Source organism: Cynocephalus volans, chromosome 14, assembly GCF_027409185.1.
Source record: "Cynocephalus volans isolate mCynVol1 chromosome 14, mCynVol1.pri, whole genome shotgun sequence".
NCBI classification, from domain to species: Eukaryota; Metazoa; Chordata; class Mammalia; order Dermoptera; family Cynocephalidae; genus Cynocephalus; species Cynocephalus volans.
Window position 1 is genome coordinate 59,399,146 of NC_084473.1, and position 12,133 is coordinate 59,411,278.

Genomic DNA, 12,133 nt, shown 5'->3' on the forward strand with positions numbered 1-12,133 from the left:
GCCGCAGTCATCTCCATCTGCGGGAAATATTTAGAAGGTAGGGTTTTAGTGGTGAAATCTTCACCACGACGGCCAAACACACCAGAAAACACGAGCTAGTGGCACCGTAATATGGTTTGCCGAGAAATACAAGGAAACTGGAAAAGGCGGGAAGGGAGGGCGGGGACCGTGTGCGCGGAGGCCCTGCCGGTGGGTAACTAGCCTCCTGTCCCCTGCAGACTGGCAGAAGACAGAGGCCCAGAAGCGACGCGAGCAGCTCCTGCTGGATGAGCTGGTGGCCCTGGTGAACAAGCGCGATGCGCTAGTCAGGGACCTGGATGCACAGGAGAAGCAGTGAGTGGGATGTGGGGTCGTGGGTGAGGCTCGGCCACCTGCCGAGGGGCTGAGAAGTTTGTAGAAAGTTCAATCCAGAAGTCTCGGCAATGGCTGGGGCGGCCTCTTGCTGGCCCGTGCTTCCCATTTCCGCTGGGAATCCAAATACCAGGGAGGGGCGAGTGTTCTGCCCTCCACGCAGAAAAATAATTTTGTTTCCTGTTTGTCTGACATGCAGGGCCGAAGAAGAAGATGAGCATTTGGAGCGAACTCTGGAGCAAAACAAAGGCAAGATGGCCAAGAAAGAGGAGAAATGTGTTCTCCAGTAGCTGTCAACCAGAATCTCTCTCAACATGTTAGAGTCTTGGGTTCCCAGACCAGAAAAAGTCAGACTTGTTGTTGATTTAAAACTTCAAAAATGTTGTTTGGCCTGACTGTACTTCTTTACCACCACCACCACCCATTTCCCTCCCTCCTTTCCAGATAATATACAGTAGTCCAAAATAGCTTTGTTTTAAGGATTTTTTTGTAAGTTAATCATTTCTTTGAAATCATGTGAACTAGATTTGCACAGACACCTTGTATGTGATTGGTATTGGAGGTGTTCAAGAAACTGTTCAAAAAGGAATTTTAAAAATGCTTCCCTCATTTTTTGTTGGGAGGAAAATTTGAAACGTTTTTGGTGGTGGTGGTGGTGGTGGTGGTGGTGGTGGTAATAGCATAATGACGGTGGGAGGGGGGTGACGGGGAGATAAGAAAAATGTCCTGAATGATTTTTTTTTTCCAGTCCTGCCATATGTAACACTTACTCTGTTACCTAAATTTTTATAGTTAGATCATATTCAAATTGTGTTCTACTTATTAAATTGTGTTCTATTTACCAGTGGAGTTTTTGCAGTTGTTTTGCATTTCACTGTAAGGAAAACAGAGTTCCTCTCCTCTGCTTTCCTCAGAGGATGACCCTTTAACATAGTCTGAGACAAGCCCTGTGGTTTGAAGGTAAACTGTGAGGATGGGACTAAGTGACATGCATCAGTTTACAAAGACTCTCTTATCATCCGAGAATATGCCATCTTTTTCTCTGGACAGTTATTTATTACATCTTGCTTGGTTCCTACATTTCGTTGGTTCTCAACATTGGCTCAAGAATGCTGTTAATATTTATTCTGTGTTGATAAAAGTCTGTCTTGCCACTATGAGTAAATCCCCCAATTAATATTTTCTTCTCTAGCATAGCACTGTCATTTTTTGTGTGTGAAAATGGTTATGTTTATTTATTACAATACTGAGTCATATAAATTTTCAATAAAAGCAGAAACTTTCTTACCTTAAACACTGCTGCTACTTTCTTGTAATGAAAACTTGACACTGGTTTGAGTGGAATTTGTGTATCCATAAGGCTTTTCATGTGGAAAATAGCCCTCTGGAACGCAGGGCAGGATACTGGACTGTATTTGGAGCTGAATAAGTTTACACCATTCCAGAGGGGCCCTGCTGACACACGAATTTGAATTGAAAAGTAATTAGTCATATTCTTAAGCAGTGTAAACCATCATCTCTTTTGTAAAGGGTCAAATTTGAGGAAATTTGTGATTCCACTACACTGAAAAAAAAAAAAAACCTAACATCTTGATTACTTTTCCACGTTATTGCTTTTAATTGCTATAGTTTTGCAGTCATATGAGGGAGAACTATGTCTTCGAATAACCAGCAAGTTGGTAGGTACTGAAGTGAAAGGAAGAGGATTATTTTGGGGAAGAAGTGTGTGCGGGTACGTGTGTTTGAGATGAGGGAACGAGAACTTTTAACAAGAAGTTCTAGGCTACAGAAAAAAAAACTGTCAGTTGTACGGTAGTTTCCATCACTCCTCTACAGGGGTGTCCAAACAAAGAAAGTTCGTTCAACAAGTACGGAAACTTGGAGAAAGCAGTCCGCTAGCATTTATACTTTCGCCTAGATATTACGAACGCGCGCAAGTGCAAATTTCGTTCGAAAAGTATGCAGCCGCCTCCAATTGTCAGTCTTTCAAAACGATAAAAACTTGCTACGGTAGGATTCCTTCATGATAAGGATTTTCTGAAAAGTTATTGGAACTAAATGAAATCAGGTATTTGCCCTCTTTGTTCGAGTAGGAGAGCAGAGCGAGCCGCTGCTCTTTGGGGGTAACTCTCAGACCCCCGCTCTCATCCCGGGGAAACCGGCGGAAGGAAGTCGCCCGCCCCAAGCAGCCTGGGGCTTGAGCGGCCAGCAGCACCCACCTCATTGACGCTGGATTCGAGGGACCTTCCCTCCCGAGGGGACTCGCCAAGAGGCAGCTCTCCCCCGCCCCCAAGCCGCTCCCGACCTGCCAAGACAAACCTTCCCTCGCCCCACACTGGCTACGGAGGTCAGGGGCCGCCGTGCGGCCGTCTACGGGCCCCTCCTGCTCCAGTCCCGAGCCTCGCGGGGTTTCCATTTGGGCTGCTCCGTGGCGCCCGAACGCCCCTCAGCGGCGGTGGAGCGCGGACCCAGGGGGCCGGCGGGGTCAAGCCCGCGGCGAGGGCGCCGCGTCCCTACTTGGCTGCATGGTGCCCAGCGGCGGGCTCCCAAGAGCCGGCGCGAACCCAGCACTTGGACCGGGAGCCCGAAAGCCCGCGCTGTGGGGAAAGAGCCTACAAGTCTGCGGCTCGCGCAGGAGCCGGAGCGTTGGCGGCGGACTGGCGCGGGACTTCCGCCCCTGGCCGGGATCCCTCGGCCCAGGAGCCAAACCCCTCCCCTTGTCCCAAGGGTCCTCCAGAGTCTGGCCCGGCCTGGGGGTCACCTGGATGCTGGATCCGGGTCTCGGGGCTCAGCTCCCTCGCCTCTTCCCCAGCCCGGGGGCCTTGAGTCGGGACGGCTTCCTCTCCTCCGGAGCTGTCCCCACTTGCCCTCCAGAGCCGCGGCCGTTGCTGGAACAGTCGCGGCTTCTGGCCCAGCGTCTCCCACCTGAACATTTGCCTAGCGACGGCCGCCTCAGTCCTCTGCCCCGCTTTCAAGAAACTTTGAATCTCAGCCTCTCTCCCTTTCTACTCTGCTCCCTCTCCCCTCTCCGCGCTCTTTTTCTTCTCTTAATCCCGGGGTTTTATGGGCTGAGCATTAAGAAAATTCGCTTGCAATTTGGGATTAGATAAACGCTCCCATTAGGGGAGGGGGTGAAGTCCGTGCTACTTGATACCTCCCGACTTCCCCGAGAATGGTGGCAGCATCTGGAACCGAGAGCGCCGAATCTCGAGCGGCGGGCCCTGGGGACCGCCGGGCACATTCCAGCGCGCACTGCCGCCCTACCTCGCCGCGCTGGACCCAGGTCGGGTGCCGCTGCTGCAGGCGAAACAGGGCCTGGAGGAGGCACGAGTGCGATCGTTGCGGGATGCGGCTAGGGCACGTGCCCGGCGCCGGAGGGCCACCCCCGGCACACAGCTGCTAGGCCTGGACTCCGGCAGTGCCCGGCTACGGACGCGCACCCCAGGACCTCCGCTACTCTCCCCCTCCCCCTCCAACTAGTGCGCTCCAGCCCGCGCCTTTCCCCGAACCCGGGGACGGGTGTATTTCGTTTGTTTCTTTAACCCTGAGCACCGCCTCGGTAGCTCCGAGCCGCGGGCGGCCGGCCGCGGGCCTCGCGGGCTACTCAAGGCTGGGGCCTGCGCGAGCCTGAGACGTGTCCCTCCCTGCCTGGGCCGGCGCTGCGCCCCGCGCTGTTTCTTTTCCTCTTAAAGCTATCCTCTCTCTCTCCCCCCTCTTTCCTCTCCTCTCGTTCTTTTATTCCTTCTCTCTTTCTCTCCCTTTTGTGAATGGGCCGCGGTGTCTTTGTTCTGGAGAGAAGCGCCCGTGTCGCTGACTTTTGTGAACCAGAGAAGGATCTTGTAAAACCTCCTTTTCTCCTTCGTACTCCCCCACTCCCACCCCTCCTTCCCTGCCCCTTTGATTAGATGTTCCCTCATCGTCCAAAAAAAAAAAAAAAAAATGTAATTTCGTTGGTCTGGCGGCCAATTTCTTTGAACATTAGCTCGCTTTCAGCTCCAACTTCAATTAGAAGGAGTTGATTTTGAGAGATCAACAAAAGAACCGACCAAAGCCTTATTAAAGGTCCTAAGAAGATCTCCCGGGTCCTTTGAGAAGCAGTTAAGGCAACAGTGTGCCCTGCATCATATTCTGTTACCGTATTTTATTCGGACTCCAAAGGAAAGTGTCGCCTGGGGGAGGGGGCAGCACTTTGAAGAGTGGCGGCCGCGGCCCCTTTTCACTCAGCCGGCTCCCCTTCCTTCTCCTCCTCCTCGCCCAGCGCCGGGTGTGCTCTTGGTGCCCGACCCCGCGGCCGGGGCAGCGCGGGCGCTCCCCGCCGCGACGCGCCTGGCGGCTCCTGCACTCGCCCTCACACTCCTGTCCAAACTTTTCACTCCGCCTGTTGGCGTGGGGGTGGGGTGGGGTGGGGGTGGAGGGAGATGAGAAGGGTAGGAGTTCCTCGAAAGGGAGTAAAGTGCCTAATATTCAGGAGGAGGTGCCATTGAAAAGAATTGCTTGGCTCAGAGTTGGGGCGAAAACAGTTTATTTGCGCTTTGAAAAAGTCCACCCCGGTAGACGTGTATGAGAAGTTTATCTGGAAAATGGGCTTCGCCAGGAAATCGCCTCAAGGAGTCTCCCCCCGCAGCACGTGGGGGGAAAACAGGAGTCTGTGACTACATTTTCACCAGACTGTCCCTGGTGGATGGAGACCAGGCAGGAGAGACAGACTGTGAAAAAGTAAGTTTCCTATCAAAGTCTTTCCACTGAGAGAGAGGTGTATGTGCGAGGAAAGGGGGACGCTGGGTCCCAGCGTTTCAGAAGAAGCCTTTAAGACTTGCAAACTCTCTTGGTGGGGACCGAAAACCCCAGGGGACGCCGAGGAGCAGGTAAGTGCGGCGCCTCCCCTGCGGGTGCTCTTCCCGGGCGCGGGAGTCCCGAGGGACCCGCGCGCCCGGAGCTGCTCCCGCGCTCTGCAAAGTAGCCTGCGCCGGCACGAGACGCCCGCGGCGTCCATCTGCAGGTGGTGGCGCAGAGGCAGGAGACGCTGGGGCCCGCTGCGCCGCGAGAGGGGCTGGGAGCCCTCGCTCCTCCACCCGCCGCTCAGGAGTCCTCGCGCCCACACCCGGGCCGCCGAGCCCGGTGGCGCGCGGGACTGCAAAGGAACCGGTTCTCCGGCACCTTGCCTCCTCTCGGCCACTCCCTTGGGAGCGCCGAGAGGACGAAAGAAGGGCGGGGTCCCCGGGGCAGGCCCCGGGAACTGCGGCCGGGACTCCGACACTCCGCTCGCCTTACTTGCCTCGCTCTGCACCGCATTTGCCAGCCCAGCCCCCGAGTTAGCGCGCGACCGGGGCGGGGCGGGCTGGCGGCGAGGGCGGGGTGTAGGGGGCGGGGGAGGGCGGGGGCGCGCGGAGGTAACCCCCGGCTCGCGCTGCCATTGCCCGGCTCCCTGTCACTCAGACCGCGCAGGGCCCCGGATTGGCGCCTAACCCCGTTACGCACTCGCCTCGCGTTCACATACCCGGGGAGGGCAGTAGAAAGGTGATCAATCTTCATCAGGCTACATTTCCAATCACCTAAACAACCGAGCAAGACAAGCCACTCCGACAAGGTAAATCGCTTGATTTATTTAGTTTGCAAGTGACTCTGCAGGGCTTCCCTAGTCCTCACCGCCTCCACGTTGCACCCGGAGTGCAGCGGCAACGGCGAGCCACCTCCCAACTCTGCTCCTCTTATCCCCCCCCTCCTTGGGACCCCTCGGCTCGGTCCCGGACGAGGCAATGTCCTGGGAGCGTGTGGGGCTTTACAAAAAAAGTGTCTGTGCAATAAAGTGAAACCTGGGGAGACATGCACAAAGCCACTGGAAAAAAGAAAGATGAGTGGAAGGAAGTTGGGGAAAGAAAGAAACTCGGGGGTCCTAGACCAGCCGCCTGGGTAATTCCTGTGCAGCTCTGTTTTGCAGGTTGGCTGCCCGGCGGGTCTCAGTGAGGGCGCGAGGTAGATGGTGAGCGGCCCTGGCAGCTGAGGGCAGGTAAGGAGAAAGCCGCGAGGCCGCCCTGGACTCCGGGAGCGCGTTGGTTACTCTGCCTCCCCCTCCTCAAACGGATCCCCGCTGCCCAGGTCCCCACCAGGTGGGCGGGTCTGGGGGAGCGGCCTGGTTCCGCTCTTGGTGCGCGAAGGACCCCAGAGCGCTGCTGCGGCCGCGCGCCCCCTCCCCCGCCTCCTCCGAAGTAATCGAGCTGAAGTGCTAAGTTTGGAGAAAAGTCTTTGAAAACTCACTCTGCAGCCTAGTAGAACAACCGCGGCTGGAGTCTCATTTTCCTTCGGCCCAGGAGCCCTAGCTGTTTCCCTTTTCGTCCCCTTCACTGCAAGCTGGGCTCCCCCAGCCCAGGCCTTGTGTCCCTGAGGATCGGAGCAGGAGCGGGGGTGGAGGGTGCTACTTTAACTTCTCTTCCTGAATTCCCTAGCCCGAGTCCCTGGCCTGCTTAGAGAGTTCCCGCGAAGCGGGGTGTAACGACAGACCCTCCGGGGCCCAAATCCCACTCCCCAGTGCCCTATCCTGACCCTTGAGAGTAGCGCCTCGAGTTCGCGGTAGCTGCAGAAGCGAGGTTTCCACCTTCCTACTAGGGTCTGCGTGGGCTATGCCGCTGAGGCCTGGTTCTCCATTCTCGATCCGGTCTTGGGACCTTGGATTCAGCTAGTAGATGGCAGGGAGCGCACGCGACCTGCTGCACTCAGGCTTCCCAAATTCCCGAGACCCTTTGGAGCGTTGGGCCGGTCACCCTCCACCCCTGCCGGCATCCAGTTGCCCGCAGCTGGGAAGGGGCAGAAAGAAGGCCCGGCCTGCGCGGGCGAAGAAGGGCCAGGGCCGCGCTGAAGCGTCCCTGACCTCCGGCCGCACCTGGGAACTTCCACTTCTACAGTGGCCCCTTCGGCGTCCTCTGGCCGCCTCAGCGGTGCCTGGGCCCGTAACTGCGGTTGAGGTGTGGTGGGATTCCGGGTGAGCGATCTTTCAATGGCTGGGCGCAGAGAGATCAGCTGGGAACACATGGTGATTGCGAGCTCTGGGGCAGGGACGCAGCCGTGGAGACCTTTGAAGGGACCGACCCTTCTAAATGGGCAATGCGTCCTAGAGAGGACGAAGTGCAGTTTGCCCTCCTCATTGCCTTACTTTGGCCCTCTGTAGTCTCTACCTTTTCATCCCGCTTTCAAAAGCATTTGAAACGAAACCAAACAGCCCCTCCTGATCTGGGCGGCCTACCGTCTGGGCCCCAAGTGAACATTTGCTTGTGCAACATGAAGCCGGCTTCCGCCGGACTCAAAATTTTGCCTAGACTTGGGATTTTGCACATTCCGCGGTTCGGGATCTGACCTTCCTAGCCCGGCCCGGTTTTTAACCTCACTTCACTCCTATGAGCACCTTACGAGAGTCTTTAGCCCATTCCAAGCCCGAAAATAGGCAACGACGATCCAGAAAAGTTTACCTTTCAAAGAAACTGTGGTCTCTGAGCTAAGGCCTTGTGGAGCCGAGTTGACCGTCCTGCGCAGTTCCATAACCTGCGCCCCCTCCCCATCCGGGGGCTACTCGCCTAGGACAAGAACTGGAAGCCTAGCTGGCTCCGAGTGATGGTTTCCATGTTTCTCGTATCTCCATAGGCCAGGCCCCCAGGCGCAACAGAGCTTGAAGGACGAAAGGTGGGAGCTCTGCACCGCTCTTGGCCCAGGCCCCCTGGATCCGTCGGGGCGCCTCCACCCGGCTGTTAGCATGATGTCTTACCTCAAACAACCCCCATACAGCATGAACGGGCTGGGCCTGGCCGGGCCCGCTATGGACCTCCTGCACCCCTCTGTGGGCTATCCGGGTGAGCACCGGCACTCCCACCCCTCCCCCCAGCCCCTGCAAATATTGGGGATCCCCGGCCTCTCGTTTTTCGAGCGCACGCTTTGTCGCCGAGCAGGCCCAGGAAGCCGGTTGCCTAGTCTGCTTACAGTGCAGGGCTTGTTGCAGGGGCACGGGGCAGAGTCGCGGGTTGGTGAGGTGCCAGGGCTGCGAAAACGTGCAACGTTCGCCTTCCCTGCCGAGCCACACCGGCAACCTGTCTCCTTTTGTGGTCCCACAGCCATTGCAGAGCTTATTTATCCACGGATTCGTTTCCCACGGGCGGCTATTGTTTTTTGTGAATCTGTTCCTTTCCCCCCGGCATTGAACAAGGAATCTGGACAGTGGGTAGGCCCTGACATAAAGAGCCAAACTTCCCTTATGTGAAGCGGCGGCTGGACTGAAGAGTGGGATTCTTTCTCCCTAATTAAGTTGTCCTCTAGACCCGTGGCCTGCAGCAACTTTTGCACTGCTGTAGTGGACGACTTGTGCTGAACCCCGAGTTTTGTTTCTAGCTCCCACCACTTTACTCCCATTTATTCTCTCGGAAAGTGTTTTCCAGGTTCTGTTTCTGTGCACCCTTCCCCACTTTTTATTCTTCAGGCAGGAAGGGTATTGGGGTGGGGGAGTGTTGATGTGGAGGGAGATTGACCTCGATTCCTTTTTTAACTTCTGAGAGGCAGGGAGCAGGGGTAGCCCTGGAGTTTTGGAGACACTGGCTCCTGGTTGTACAAATGCACTTTCGCCCACCTGTGGCCTCTCAGGCTCGGCCCCGGGGGAAGTTCTTTCGCTCGGTGCTTGGCTTCCTCTTGTGACTGCTCGGCTCTGGGCCTGCCAGGGGCCTGCCCGAGTGCTCTAGCGCCGGTCCGCGTGGCCACAGCTGACCCGAGGCGCCCCCGCGTGTTCCCGCAGCCACCCCGCGGAAGCAGCGACGCGAGCGCACCACCTTCACGCGCTCACAGCTGGACGTCCTCGAGGCGCTCTTCGCTAAGACTCGCTACCCTGACATCTTTATGCGCGAGGAGGTGGCGCTCAAGATCAACCTGCCAGAGTCCAGAGTTCAGGTGCGCTCTCCTGGGGCTCCAGCGTCAGGGTAGGGGCTCTGGGGCCTGTCTGGGAAGGGCGGTCTGGTGTGGGGGCAGGTTGCAGACTGGGCAGCCCCTCTCGATCTCCCCCTAGCGCTGGGCCTGGGTCAGGAAAAAGAGGCAAAGTTAAAGGAAAGGGCTTAGAGTCCTGGATCTGGCCCTTCGCCCTGGGGCGCCTTTAGTGTCGAAAATCCTTTTTGGGATTTTGGGAGGACGAGCGGAGCTCCCGAATGTAAAGTGCTCTGAGGGCCCAACACTTGTCGCTACTTCTTCCGCCGCCCCAGGACGTGGCAATTTCCCTCGGAGGTCTGAATTCCGTCTCGCCCTTGCCTTGCATCCCGGGGATCCTGGCGACGGAAGAGAGGAGCGTGGCTGCAGCCTGGTGCTGTCTGGGAGTTCGCTCCATGGGTGGCGCCGGTCTGATTTAGATGCTTCCTCGGCCGGGAGGGGACGCCGAGCGCAAAACCTGGCTGCCGGCTTTGCTATTTGTTTTTGAGATAAAAGGGCTCTGAAAATACTGTTCTAATTCTAACCCAGGACCCTCTTCATGGGCCTTTTGTCTCGCCTTCTTTCTTCGAAGGCTCGAGAAAGGACCAGGAATGCATTGCCCTGTGCCGTGGTCCTCCAGGAGGAGTGAGAACTTTATGACTGACCGCCCCACTTGGTTCCCCACCGGGAGCCAAAAATGCCAACGAAGAATCTTGGCTCCCTTCTCAAGGCCCCCGAGTACTCGAGTACTGCCTCTGTTCAGCCTCAGGCCTTGCGCCTGCTCCCACCCATACACTCGCCCTGCAAGCTTGGGCCTCCAGGAGCCGACTCCGGCCCCAGACTTGGTGACTGTTCCTCAGTCTGCGGCTCGGTACCACTCCGCTGTTTCCTGAGCTCTGTTCAAAACAAAACAAAACAAACAAACAAACAAAACCACAGGGCCCTCGAACTTACATGGGGCCGTGGGGGAGCAGCCAACAGGAGCAATTTAAAAATGGCTGAGCTGGCTAGATAGACGCAAACGTTCCGCTCTAGGACAGAGTTGCGCTAGGGGTGGGGAGGTGCTCGTCCTTACTCTGGAGCCAGCTAAGGAGGGGCTCTGAGCAGAAAGATGGGAGAGGGTGGAGCAGCTGGGAACTGAGGTGGGGGGGCAGGGTCTGGCGGGGCCTGACAGGGAGGGGCGGAGGCCTCGGTCGGAGAGGGATTCGAGATCCTGGGCTGGGTGGTGGGTCCAAGGGGCGGGGAGGCAGCAGGCTCCACTCGCCCCCCCTGATCCGCTCTCCCCCATCCGGCCCGCTGCAGGTCTGGTTCAAGAACCGCCGCGCCAAATGCCGCCAGCAGCAGCAGAGCGGGAGCGGAACCAAGAGCCGCCCAGCCAAGAAGAAGTCGTCTCCAGTGAGGGAGAGCTCGGGCTCCGAAAGCAGCGGCCAATTCACGCCGCCCGCTGTGTCCAGCTCCGCTTCATCTTCTAGCTCGGCGTCCAGCGCCTCCGCCAACCCGGCGGCTGCAGCGGCTGCGGGCCTGGGGGGGAACCCGGCGGTGGCAGCCGCGTCGTCGCTGAGTACGCCGGCTGCTTCCTCCATCTGGAGCCCGGCCTCCATCTCGCCCGGCTCAGCGCCCGCGTCCGTGTCACTGCCCGAGCCACTGGCCGCTCCTAGCAACGCCTCGTGTATGCAGCGCTCGGTAGCCGCAGGCGCCGCCACAGCAGCAGCCTCTTACCCTATGTCCTACGGCCAGGGCGGTAGCTACGGCCAGGGCTACCCCGCGCCCTCCTCTTCCTACTTTGGCGGCGTGGACTGCAGCTCATACCTAGCGCCCATGCACTCGCATCACCATCCGCACCAGCTCAGCCCCATGGCACCCTCCTCCATGGCCGGCCACCATCACCACCACCCACACGCGCACCACCCGTTGAGCCAGTCCTCAGGCCACCACCACCACCACCATCACCACCACCACCAAGGCTACGGTGGCTCGGGGCTTGCCTTCAACTCTGCCGACTGCTTGGATTACAAGGAGCCTGGAGCCGCCGCTGCTTCCTCCGCCTGGAAACTCAACTTCAACTCGCCCGACTGTCTGGACTATAAGGACCAAGCCTCTTGGCGGTTCCAGGTCTTGTGAGCCCAGGAGTGAGAGGAAGAGAAGAAACGTAACTACCTGCTCCCTCCGTGGTCCCCATCCTGTTGTTGCTGCTGTATCGCCCGCCTTTGCCTCGGCTTCTCCAAAACTGAATTTTCACATCCCCAAAAGATGCCCATTGCCTGCACTGTCGCCCCCCATCTTTAAGCCACTTGCTTGGGGATGTGTAAACCCGCCTATCCCTTGGATGAGGGGTATTGGTGCCTCGCTGTGGCCCACATGTCCTATACGAGAGAGCTGTGTGTTCTCCCGCTCAACCCCCACCTACCTTCTAAGTCACCCCTTCCAGTCCTTCTGGACAGCTGTTAAGCACTTGCAGCCTCCTGAGGCTCTTTGCTCTGACCCGCTGTTTGAACCCAACACTTTTATTTATTCTTTCTGGGCACCGGAGTCACTAATTGGCGTGTTTCTGCCCATTGGAGTGCACCCACATAGTACTCCAAATCAAAACAACCACTGAGTGTTTCTCCTGCGCAGACTGCCGCCCCTTCAGCTGCCCTCGATCCCGCTCCCCGCCTGCAGACCGGAGTACCCCGGCGTTTCCTCCTCCTCAGCGGGGTGCGCCGGGGTGAGCTGGGGCACGGCCCGGCCTCCCTGCGCTGGACTGGTTCAAGCTTCCGCCTCGGCGGGAATGCTGTATATAGTCGGGTCCGTTCCGGGGACCACTTAAACTTTTTAGTTGCTGTTGGTTGAACTGAACAGATCTCGTCGTAGC

At 57.6% G+C, this 12,133-nt stretch overlaps 2 protein-coding genes across 9 annotated transcripts in view; both read left to right on the forward strand.

Moving 5' to 3' along the window:
- The window catches only part of EHBP1 (EH domain binding protein 1), a 370,142-nt gene extending 369,161 nt beyond the window's left edge, over positions 1-981 (forward strand). For all 7 annotated transcript variants that reach the window (XM_063077688.1, XM_063077689.1, XM_063077690.1 and 4 more), the window contains 2 exons: positions 219-333; positions 551-981. In XM_063077688.1, coding sequence (XP_062933758.1) covers positions 219-333; positions 551-641 — 206 coding nt within the window. In that variant the 3' untranslated portion in view covers positions 642-981. The remainder of the gene's footprint in view (positions 1-218; positions 334-550) is intronic.
- A 7,111-nt stretch (positions 982-8,092) lies between these two features.
- Positions 8,093-11,400, forward strand: OTX1 (orthodenticle homeobox 1). Of its 2 annotated transcripts, XM_063078951.1 has the most exons (5): positions 8,093-8,189; positions 9,119-9,270; positions 10,582-10,757; positions 10,842-10,907; positions 10,938-11,400. In XM_063078951.1, the coding sequence occupies exons 1-5, from the start codon at positions 8,093-8,095 to the stop codon at positions 11,398-11,400; spliced, it is 954 nt and encodes a 317-aa protein (XP_062935021.1). The 2 variants fall into 2 exon arrangements, with proteins under 2 accessions (XP_062935021.1, XP_062935020.1); XM_063078950.1 differs by having other exon boundaries at positions 10,582-11,400.
- The last annotated feature ends 733 nt before the right edge of the window (positions 11,401-12,133 follow it).

Excerpts from the sequence above, each read along its gene's own strand:
- OTX1 (XM_063078950.1), top strand. The coding sequence starts at position 8,093 with ATGATGTCTTACCTCAAACAACCCCCATACAGCATGAACGGGCTGGGC. Across the intron at positions 8,190-9,118 it reads CCCCTCTGTGGGCTATCCGG|CCACCCCGCGGAAGCAGCGA; the intron begins GTGAGCACCGGC and ends GTGTTCCCGCAG. Across the intron at positions 9,271-10,581 it reads TGCCAGAGTCCAGAGTTCAG|GTCTGGTTCAAGAACCGCCG; the intron begins GTGCGCTCTCCT and ends GGCCCGCTGCAG.